Raw genomic sequence first — 11,693 nt, forward strand, 5'->3', positions numbered from 1 at the left:
CATTGGTACATTGGTATTTTTATTTTTTAAATAATTAAATTAATAATTTAATGTATTTCATTTCATTTTCATTTAATTGTTATTAATATTTAATTTTTATTATCATTTAATTTATTTTTTTAATATAATATATATATATATTTATTTAATCATTTTAATTATAATAATTTTTAATTATACGTATAATAATTATTTATTATAATAATAATAATTAAATTATAATTTTTATTTATAATTTATTATTGTATTTTATTTTATTATAATATTAGTATTTTATTTTTTAAATAATTAAATTAATAATTCTAACAATAATCAATTTTTAAAATAACAAAAAAAAAAAGTAGTTGGAGGTAACAAATTTTCCTCTTCAAGAAGTCTGTTTTCTCAGGGAGAGACTTTCGGTTGAAATGAAAAAGTAGGATAATCAAGGAATATTATTTTAAAGTGTGGCATTTGAGGAATTAAAAAAAAAAAAAAGAAGAGATATTCCCATAAAAAACTCAGTTATTAGACTCTTTAAAAGAAAAAAAAACTCAAAAACAATTTTTATAAAACATAACTCGAAGATAATTATTTTTTTGAATAAATTATTCTAATAATATGTGTGTTCGGCTATTAGACTCTTAAAAACAAAAAAAACTCAAATAATATTCATAAAACAAAACTCAAAGATTATTATTTTTTTAATAAATTATTCTAACAATTATATTTTTATCAAACTTTAAACAAAACTCAAATGAATGTGTTACAATATGTTAAAGTTAAATTTAAATAAATTAGTTATTCATCATAAATTAACACTAAGTTTGAGATCACATCTTGGACCTCAGCATGTATTATTTCCCATAAAACATCAGCAACAGGTGTATCATACCGCTGCATCATAGAACCAACAATCTTTATGTAGTTCACAAGTTCGACCAGTGCTTTCCTTTCCTCTGCACTGTAATTATACTGTACTACCTACAAGCAAAAAATGGTATTTATGTTATTATATTGAAATATTGATTCAAAAAGAGGTTAACAATAAATTGGCTAGTTTGTGATACATGGCTAAGTTTCATGCGGTTGAATAAAAAATAAAGGAAAAATTGGTAATGTGAAAATGATTAATTTTGATTTGGTATCAAGACCACTGTAAATACAAATTGCAATGTTAGAATTGCTCTTTGACATGACTAGATAATTCAGATCAATCTTTTAAGTGTTGCTACAGCATCTGTTCTGTACTTGGCTGGTAGCATCATCGTGAGATACGTGTCATTTTAGCTTTTCTTTGAGTTATAGATTTGATTTTACACTCTTCCCCAGCAAGATAAATGAAAGATGAAATATGAACGTTAAATGTGGTCACCATTAATAAGTCAGAAACTATTGGTTTTCTTTCATTATGGGATTGTATGTGCCCAATGAATATATGCCCCGAGCAATAATTTTAGTTTTTTTTTCAGATGATCTCAAACTTAGTGTTAATTTATGATGAATAACTAATTTATTTAAACTCAACTTTAACATATTGTAGCACATTCATTTGAGTTTTTTTTTTAAGTTTGATAAAAATATAAGTGTTACAATAATTTATTAAAAAAAAAATAATCATTGAGTTTTGTTTCATGAATATTATTTTTGAGTTTTTGTTTTGTTCTAAAGAGTTTAATTATCGAACACTCATATTAAATATAAAAATTGTTAGTTAGAAAAAAAATAATATTTGTAGTGGTGTCTCTAAAATAATAATTTTAATTTTTATATATTAAAAATAAAATAATAACAAAAAAACTCTAAATTTAGTCTTATCTATGTATAAATATTAATATATAAAATTTGTGATCTTCAATTTTCTAAAAGATATATAATTTGTCTATTATTTTTGTTTCTAATCCTCAGCTTACGGAGATATGAACTCTAATAAGAATTAGTTGTCTCCTGAACAATTCGTCATTAGTCGAAGATTTGAAAGCTATTTACTATTTAATTTTAATTAATTATTTAATAAATATTAATATTCTTAACTCTAAAAATTAGTCTTTGATATTTAACCACAACAACTAAAGTAATATAATTTGTAAATTTTAGGATTTTTTTTACAGATAGGAATTATTTATTTATTTATTTATTTATCTATCTATTTATTACAGTTTATATATTGAAAAATAGTTCAGTCAATATTATATGTTTATACTTATTCATCTTCCTCGGAGCTTTCTTGCTGTCGTCTAGAGTTCTCTTTTCCCTTGCTCAGTGAGTTCATCCATCTCAATTTCTCGATCTGCATTTTCACCAATTTCGAACCGCCCTTTTATATTGAAAATCTATTATTTTTATATTTTTACTTTTAGAAAAGTGATTTTTTTTTTAAATTTGAATCAAATGCTTTTCAACAAAATCTTAAACAAATGTCATTTAAATAAAATCTAAAACAAATTTATTTATAAACTCAATTGCAATTTTGATCACTATTTTAACTAAATCACAAAATTAATTATTCTAATTTATTTTTTTCCTAATTTTATTAAAAAAATTAATAAAATGTGATTTTTATAATAAAATATTATTTTTAAATTTGTAAAAACATATTTCTTATGGATCATTTAATTAATAAAAACCAGAACAAATATGTATAAGCTCTAGAACATGAGTTCAGAGACTCTAATTTCTTGAGAACTCGCGACTCCTAATTTGTTTCTTCTCCTAAAACCTAAATCAGTTTCCTCTTCCTCTCTCTTCTAGAAACAGAAACACGAACCTGCTGCCTCGCTCTGCGCCTCGCCTCGCCGCCTTTGCCGTCAAAAAAAGGTTCGGATTTCAATTTAGTATTTTCGTTTATCATCAGAATTGATGTTTGGAGTTTGGATTTCAATTTCGTTCATCATCAGGATTTCAATTTAAATGTTAGTGTAGTGCTGATTTTTGTTTGGAGTTTTTTTGTTGCATATAATGTGTTCGCGTTTTTGTTTGATTTTTTTGTTGCATATAAGGTTTTGATTTTTTGTTGCATATAAGGTTTTGATTTTTTGTTGCATATAAGGTGTTCGATTTTTAAAGGCTAAAAGAGTCCCAGACCCTCCCAGCTTTCTAGAATTTTTTCAAATAAACCGTATAAACTCATAAACTAGTGGAAATAGAGTGAACAATTGCTTGATATGCGTGTCTAGTTGATAAATACAACATATACATATCCATTATATTAAAGACCAATTCTAAGTTTTATGTGTCTAAGTGTTCAACTCGACAAAAAGTTTGGGACTCATTATACTAGCCGTAATTATTTTATGGAGTGTGAATCTTAGTTTGTTTGGAGTTTCAATTTCAATTTTTGATTTCAGTTTCATTCATCATCAAGATGACATGATTTCAATTTAGATGATAGTGCTGATTTTGCTAATTTCTTGAATTTCATGTTCTTTTTTGTTTGGAGTTAGTGCTGATTTTCAATTTAGATGTTAGTGCTGATTTCATGTGCTGATTTTGAATTTAGAAATTATAATTGTGGCTGATTTCATGTGCTGATTTAGATGTTAGTGCTGATTTTCAATTTAGAAATTATAATTGTGGCAATGAACAACAATAAGCGAAAGAGGCACAGCAGAAATGATGTATCGAAGAAGAACCAGAAACCACCAAGTAACAAGGAGCAAGAGATTCCATCAGCTTCTACTGCGAAGCGTGCAAAGTCCAATGAACCCTCAAAATCTTCCAACTTTTTTGAAAAGGCATACCCAAAATTCGACTTATTTATTCATTTTTATTTTGAGTTTAATTTGAGATATTTATTTGTTGGGTGATTTTGCAGATGCGAGCAAGGTTGTCTGGTGGACACTTTAGGATGATTAACGAAAAGCTCTACACTTGCACGTACGTTATTGTTATTATTTACTACTCACTGCTGCAATTCATATTCTTCTTGCGATTCTGTTTTCGGGTTCGTAGAACCTTATATCAGATCGTTGATAAGCTGATAGCTCATAACAGCTGTGAACTAACTAATAGATATAAATTGACATAAAAACATTATTTTATTTAATATTTAATTTTGTTTTCCAATTGAGGTAATGAAGGTTAAAATGAGGGAAAAATGATACATTGTAAACTATATAAACTCAAACGCTTGAAGTAGCATATGTCTTTTTTTCAGTGGGAAGGAGGCGCTCAATTATTTCCGTGAAGATTCGTCGCTATTCAACTTGGTAAGGGTTGCTTACATTTACTTTATTGTTTTATTGACACTGAGGTAGGACAAGACTTATGTTGTTGTATAGTTTTAATGTTTATTGTGCGATGGAACTCAAATTGAATACTACATTCTTTAGGTAAAGAATCCAGAAATGTGCACATTAACAACCATTTTTATTATTCTGTTTTAACTACTCTCTACTAAGGACCTAACATTCATAAAGGATAACATGCATTTGGATCAATGGCAAAACATTGAACTGAAAAGTTGTGGCAATTTTAAACTTGTTATGAGGTCTAGTGACCTGAATTTGTAGTTTAAACAACAAAATCCACATTGTTAATGATAGAATCAAAGTTAGAATTAGAAATGTACCCAAAAAAATAATTCAGAATTAGAATTTACCAAGCAAATTATAATTAAAATCTGATGAGTGCGTCTTGCAAGACTAGTGATTGCACTCAATATCGTCTTTCATATATGTTTATTAGCCATTAAGTTTTTTAATGGTTTAAGTAGCTCATTTTTACTGGCCGTCTCAATAGTTTTTCATTTATCTGGATAGTATCATGCAGGATACAGAACACAAATGTCAAATTGGCCAGAACAGCCGGTTAATGTAATTATTAAGTGGCTGAAAAAACAGAGCCCTTCTTTTGTTGTTGCCGATTTTGGTTGTGGTGAGAATTTGCTTGATTTTGTTAATTATAATTCTTACACAATACCCATAGTTGGCTTGTTCACTGCTAATGTTCCATGTTTCTGTTGCACTCTAGGGGAAGCGTTTATTGCCAAAAGCGTGAAGAATACTGTCTTCTCTCTCGACCTTGTCTCCAATGATCCCGATGTTATTGCTTGTGACATGGCAAATGTAAGTTCTGCTTGTCAGGCTAGGGTACTGCGTACGCAATGCAGATTATTTTTATAGCATAAGACACATCACAGTTATGTAGAAAACAGATGAGTTTTTGCCTTATATTGGTCTCAATCATTAGGTGTATTTTTTTCATGTATTGGGAAAATAATTATTGTATTCTTACTGACTCTTTTAATGATTACTCTAGGCTTTCATTACTGCTAGGTTACAATTTTCAAATAAAAAGATTCTTAACCTCCCCTAGGGAGGGTTCAGTTCTATTGATAAGCCATAGGAGAAAACAACATACAATAAGCCCAGCAGAAACTAACAATTAGTTGATTGCCTTCCCTCTTTTCCTACAATAAACTTTCATGACTTTACCATTTGCTGAGGGGTTATTTCGTGCCTAACAGATTGTACTTGAATAGCAATGAAATCCCGTTGTCGAGTAGTGGCTATAGCAGTGCTATAACCTAGCCGAATTTTAACAAACCACTATTGTTCCGCAATACATAATTTAGGACAAAGTGTTGTCATATAGATAAATAGCAGGCATTATAACACTGCAGTATAGCGAAATTTGAACAAGTTGCTATTTTATGCGATCCAAGATTGACAACACTGGTGTATTTATGAAATGCTGAATAAAATGGCATGTCATATTGAGATTCATGTACTTTTTATATATTGAATCTCAATAATATTTGAAGCACATAATTGCAAACAATCTCATATTACTATTTTACTATATAAAAAAATTCAGGTTATTTAGATTACTTACAAGAGGATATGCTCATTTTATGAATTACTTGCAGACTCCGTTAGGTTCCTCATCTGCTGATGTCACTGTGTTCTGTCTTTCATTGATGGGAACCAACTATCAAACTTACCTTGAAGAAGCATACAGGGTTCTTAAGCCAGGGTATGTGTTTTTTCTATAATAATGAATTTATCTAATTCTTTTTCAACCGAGCATACAGGGTTCTTAAGCCAGGGTATGTGTTTTTTCTATAATAATGAATTTATCTAATTCTTTTTCAACCGAGCATACAGGGTTCTTAAGCCAGGGTATGTGTTTTTTCTATAATAATGAATTTATCTAATTCTTTTTCAACCGAGCATGCTTTCCTTGTCAGAATCTGACTTATTATTGTTTTGGAACAGTGGCTGGCTGTTGATAGCAGAAGTAAAGAGCAGGTTTGATCCAAATACTGGAGGAGCAGACCCAGAGAAGTTTTCAAAGGCTATTTCTGAGCTAGGATTCAACTCTGTGAAAAGGGTATGAAGATGTTCCATTTTCATTGCCTCACTAAATAAAGATACTGTTTGGTTGTGCTTACTGATGCTAATTCTTTGCAGGACTTCTCAAATAAAATGTTTATTTTGTTTTACTTCACCAAAAAGGTATGTTGCTAATTAATTTCAATGTGATTCCATTTTTCTTATTTGATTCTCTACACTGATTTAGCTTTTCTGCGTTTAGGAAAAGAAAAATGCTAAAAAGAAGGAAATTGAATGGCCATCACTTAAACCTTGTTTGTACAAGCGTCGTTGAGGCTATGATAAATTATTTGTTAATACACATTTATTATCTGGAGAAAAGTCAAAACATATTTGTTAGCATGATAGTCAATTACAAATTCTTGTGTTATTTCGTTCTTTACATTCAAGGTTCATCATCCCCAATTTTTATTAAATTCATTTCTAATGGGCATAGGATTTTTGGTTGTTTATATGAAGAATTTTGAAGCAAAAACTCGTAGAGTTGGTTGCACCTCTGTATGAGATTTTTTGAAGAGGAATCCATGTCATTAATTAAGATGAATTTTGTATTATTGAATTTTGATTTGTAAAATTCTTACTTCTTTTTAATATGCAGTTGCAATAGTTTTTATGTAGATTTAGTTGATATTGTGCAAGTGATTCCTTACCTATAGTTTGTTTTAGGAATACATATGCTGCAAAGTTAGTATGGGTTTAAAAAATGGTGGCACTTATGAATGACTTGTTTAGGGAAATAGGCAAATAGCAATATTTATGAGTAGTGTAGTTAACAATTCCCCCTTGAAAATCAGGGTTACATGCGAGATCTCCAGTATTTTTAAACAAAATATATTTCTATTGTAAAAATGATCAGCGACAACTTTATGGTCAAAGAAAGTATCAACAGTAAGAGTGTTACTTTTATGATATTGATACAAGTAAATGTAAAAGTCATTTTTACTATTCATTATAATTTTCAGAAAATATTAAAAGTCACTTTTATGGTTGAATATATTCTTTTAAAAAAAAATATGTTTTATTTTAATAGTTTTAGTTTATTGAAAAAAGGGGTCAATTTTATGATTTATATTTTCCTTTTTCCTAAATATCACTTTTACGGTTCATACATATATAAAAATCAGTTGTATCTTTTGTAAAATCCATCCTTATTATAAGCACAAAGTTCTTTAAAGCAAAAATACTGTCTGCCTTAGATTAAAATTTGAGGGATAATTTTGGGAGGATACTAAATTATAGAGAAACAATAATGATTTATTGAGAGCTTCTGCTCTCCTCATTTGTATTGCTTGTTTCGAACATACTCTGTATTAGTTTCAAAACCTTAATCCCTCCTCAACAATCCCTAAAATCACCTACCATTTTCTACTATTTGATTTTCTTCAAATTCATATTCAATGCATTGCATTTTATATTCAGGTTTTTTTATTTGTTTTGGTCTGATTGTCTTCGAATTGGCCAATTTAGACACACCAGTAAAACAAAACCATTCAGTTCACCAAATGTTCCGAACAAGAAAGAGAAAAAAATAGAATGAGAAAAGATTTAGAATCACATTATCTATAATTTCAGACGAAAATAATGTAAATAGAGTTAATGAATGATATAATTGAGTAATGAAATTAAAATTTTGTGAAAATTAAGAGTTGTGTGAAATTGTAGCTATAATACTCTTTCATAAATTAACATATTTGCGTTCCTGCCCTTGAATTTGAACATCAGGTTCCAAATATAAGTCAGCTTGGCTTTGCTTCATAGAATCCGGAAGCTATCCCATTGTGGCATAATGCACAAATTAGAGGAGAAAACATAAACATATGGAAACATGAAAATAGATGTCTGATAGGGTCCTTTTAATATTATCAAATTTATCAACAGACAAAAAGTGATTTTGAAAATGAATCCATATAAGACATAATGTAGCATTAAGCAAAACTATCAGTTACTTATGAAGCTTCAAACTTGAATTCATTCACTATCCAAAAAATCTGGGTTTGACAGTAGAACTTTGGATTTGGACCATCCAGACAAAAAAAACAAACAGTGGTGACATTTTGGCGTTCTTAAAGCAAAGTATAGATATTTCATGAGAAACTAGCTTACAATCATAGTAACTTTGGATTTAGTGCTAATAAAGTTCAAATATAATATGTACTTCATGTATGTCTAAAGAGTAACCCCTTCCCTTCTGACAAAATTTCCTCATTAACCATAAAAACAGCGTATTTTATGCGCATTGACTGGCTTTGACTACTCATAGTTAATAGAAATATTACCTGAGGAAGTGCCTTGACACAACTACGATAAGTGTAAAGCACCAATGCCATCTCCTTTCCCTCTTAAGCGAATTCTGCATTTTGTATTAGCAAAAGCAGTCAAAATATACAACAGACATCTAGAGGACAGGTATATCCCAAGAGCAGCATACCAGCTGATTGAGAGCTTTTGTATCCTCTACAGAGATAGTCTGTATGCTGCGACGTCGGCGTCACAGTATTCTACAAAAGGGAGGGTGGTAAATGGCAATAACCAAAAAATCTATGCAACTTCAAATCAAAGCTGAAAACACTCAGACTCTTCTATCAAGTAAATTTACAGCACAGATTAATGACATATCTGAAAAAGAATAGTGGAACTATGGAAGAAGAAGCCAAAGTACCTATTGGACTCTCTGTGGCACCTCTCGCAGTTGACACCCACACTCCAGGTCCTTGCACCTCTGGCTGTTCAATCCTATGTAATTAAGGAACCTAAAAACAACACATTAAAAAAACAACTCGCCTATACCGAAATAAAAGCTTCAAGTTTCTGAAATGTGTTACTTGGGAACTTCCTGAACCCTCATACATGTCATGCAAATCAACTACAAAAATGTTATTTGACATCAATTTTGAACACATAAATTTGATAACATTTTAATCCAGAGTTGTCAAATAGCGGCGCTATATCATTAGAATTTGCTATCCTTTATCATATCGCGTAGCAAAATTTAATCAAATCGCTATTATTTCATGATACGTTATTTAGTACAAAGTGTTGTCAAATAGCGGCTATAGTAGCACTATAACACTATAGTATAGCGGAATTTAACAAACTGCTATTTTTCGCGATTTTTATTGACAACATTAGTTTAGACATGTGGCTAATAAAGTGTTAAATTTGGTTAATAGATATATTATATGTCGCAACGTATTAATTATCAACTAAACTTCATTATTTATAAATTTGAATGTGATTAATCACAATTTACCAGAGTGCAAATTTACATGTAGTTGGAACAACTCGGTTAATGGTTGTGTTGTCTAATCTTGATATACTCATTAATTATTCATTGAACTTAGTTAACCATGTATGAGAATTGCTTTAACCATTTAAAATGTTGTTGAATTTAGGTGTGGAAATAACACTTCTGAATCAAGTATTGATAGATCAGTAATTTGTTTCAGTCATTGTTAGACATATAGGATACAGAGAAGAAATAAACCGCTCATATAGTGAGGACAAAAACTTGATTTATAAATCATATAGTGAGGACAAAAACTAAATAAAAACCATAGGCAAGCCCAGCATTCATAATTGCACAAGTAACTGCATATATAAATTTCAATACTTCAACGTACATAAGAATGAGGACAAATTAGGATCGTGTTTAAATATGTGCCAACAACCTCATTCTCTGAAGCAAGATTCATCTTCTCAACCATTTGGTTTATCTATAACTTATTCATACTCTCTTTAAGCTATTAATTGGAATTTATTCTTGGATTATGTACATGTTTTGTGGATGCTTTATGTCCATGGTAAATTTAATTTATCGTGATTACCAATTGGTTGTCTGCCTTCTGTAATGTTAGCATGCCATAAATGTCTTGCTTTGTCCTATAATAGTGTACACAGATAATAAGCTCAACAACACCAAGCACAGAAAACTATCAGCAACATACACTACCGGATTAGCTTTTGGCTGTGTATACTAGAGATCAAGTTCATGAATATGACAATGGTGATGATGAGATTGGTGATCATGAAACTGGTGATTTTGAAGATGAGATTGGTGACAATGACGCTTGTGATCACGATAATGAAGAGTTAGTTGGAAAGTGATAAGTTAATCCGAAGAACAAATATGTTGCAATTTATTATTACTAAATATATTATGTTTAAACTAAATTTTTATCGGTATTATTTTGAATACTTAAATATATTATGTTCTTCAGATATATAGATTGATATGATTAATGCATTTAAATGATTTTGGTGTATAGACTTTTTAGATATTGAAATCAGATTAATTTTTTTTTTTCATGGTTTTTTTAGATATTAAAGTAATAGATTTGAAAGAAAAAACGGTAACATTTAGAGACAAAATTAGTGATCATATATTTAACAAAAATAACAATTTGAGTCACAAATTTCGTCTCTAAATCAGTCGCTAATGACATAGAAAATTAATTCAAAATAGTTGTGAAATGAGTCTCAAACTTTAGTCATTACTACAGTCTCTAAATCAGTCACTAAATTTGAGTAGTTGATTTGGTCACAACAACTAGCTACTAGTAATTTATTAACAAAATTTAAAAAGTCGCTGATTCGATCGCTCTGAGCCACAACGACCAATTTTAGAACAATACCGATCGATTTACTGGTCACTAAAGATAAAATTTCTAATAGTATATATGATGACAAAATAATCTTCAGTTCAAAAATTGTTAATATTTATTTTCTCCCAATTGACATTTAGACCCTTACACCTTAATCACCCATCACCATTTCTCTTTTCTTTTCTACCTTTGTTTCTTCTCTTTACCGTTTCATTTTCTCATTTTTCATCTATGAAATTTGTTCAAATACTAAATGGAAAAACACATAAACTAAATCGACGAACACCAAAAATGACTTTTCTACTTTCATCTCCACACTCATTTTTCTTCATCATCATTCATCCTTCATTCACCTTATTTAATCTCTTCCAAACCGTTTTTCATCAACTCAAGGAAGAAAGTTTCTACAAATAGTTTTTTTTTTAAGTTTTCATCTTTACAAATATCCATTTTAAAAACTTTTATTTTTAACAAATTATCACTAACTTTAACAATACCAACTTTTATTTTTTTAATTATAATTTATCTCAACAATACCAACTTTAACAAAAAAAAATAACAGACAATGCACGCTGTCACACGTTTGTTTTTCCTAGTTGACATAGTTGGGGAATGTATTGGAATATGTAACGATGAAATGTGATCATTTAACTCATGGAGTATAAATTGTTAACAGTATACTCTATCGGTTTCATTCATATTTTTTTTTTATTATAAATTATCTGTTATTTTATAATATTAATATAATATTTATTAAGTTTAATTTAGTTTTAGTTCT

General features: G+C 29.2%; 1 protein-coding gene across 3 annotated transcripts; it reads left to right on the top strand.

Moving 5' to 3' along the window:
• Nucleotides 1-2,606: 2,606 nt before the first annotated feature.
• LOC101504149 (ribosomal RNA-processing protein 8-like) lies at nucleotides 2,607-10,534 on the top strand. 3 transcript variants are annotated; one of them, XM_027330854.2, is made up of 10 exons: nucleotides 2,607-2,796; nucleotides 3,516-3,713; nucleotides 3,794-3,855; nucleotides 4,136-4,187; nucleotides 4,740-4,854; nucleotides 4,951-5,045; nucleotides 5,849-5,955; nucleotides 6,198-6,312; nucleotides 6,393-6,437; nucleotides 10,203-10,534. In XM_027330854.2, the coding sequence occupies exons 2-10, from the start codon at nucleotides 3,516-3,518 to the stop codon at nucleotides 10,269-10,271; spliced, it is 858 nt and encodes a 285-aa protein (XP_027186655.1). In that variant the 5' UTR covers nucleotides 2,607-2,796; the 3' UTR covers nucleotides 10,272-10,534. The 3 variants fall into 3 exon arrangements, with proteins under 3 accessions (XP_027186655.1, XP_027186654.1, XP_073224232.1); XM_027330853.2 differs by lacking the exon at nucleotides 10,203-10,534 and adding an exon at nucleotides 6,517-6,931 and having other exon boundaries at nucleotides 2,608-2,796; XM_073368131.1 differs by lacking the exon at nucleotides 10,203-10,534 and adding an exon at nucleotides 6,517-6,931 and having other exon boundaries at nucleotides 2,609-2,796; nucleotides 3,541-3,713.
• The last annotated feature ends 1,159 nt before the right edge of the window (nucleotides 10,535-11,693 follow it).

The sequence above is a fragment of the Cicer arietinum genome, chromosome 5 (assembly GCF_000331145.2).
Source record: "Cicer arietinum cultivar CDC Frontier isolate Library 1 chromosome 5, Cicar.CDCFrontier_v2.0, whole genome shotgun sequence".
NCBI classification, from domain to species: Eukaryota; Viridiplantae; Streptophyta; class Magnoliopsida; order Fabales; family Fabaceae; genus Cicer; species Cicer arietinum.

Coding starts and splice junctions, on each gene's coding strand:
- LOC101504149 (XM_027330853.2), top strand. CDS start 3,516: ATGTTAGTGCTGATTTTCAATTTAGAAATTATAATTGTGGCAATGAAC. Junction 4,188..4,739: donor ATTCGTCGCTATTCAACTTG/GTAAGGGTTGCT, acceptor TTATCTGGATAG/TATCATGCAGGATACAGAAC. Junction 4,855..4,950: donor TGTTGCCGATTTTGGTTGTG/GTGAGAATTTGC, acceptor GTTGCACTCTAG/GGGAAGCGTTTATTGCCAAA.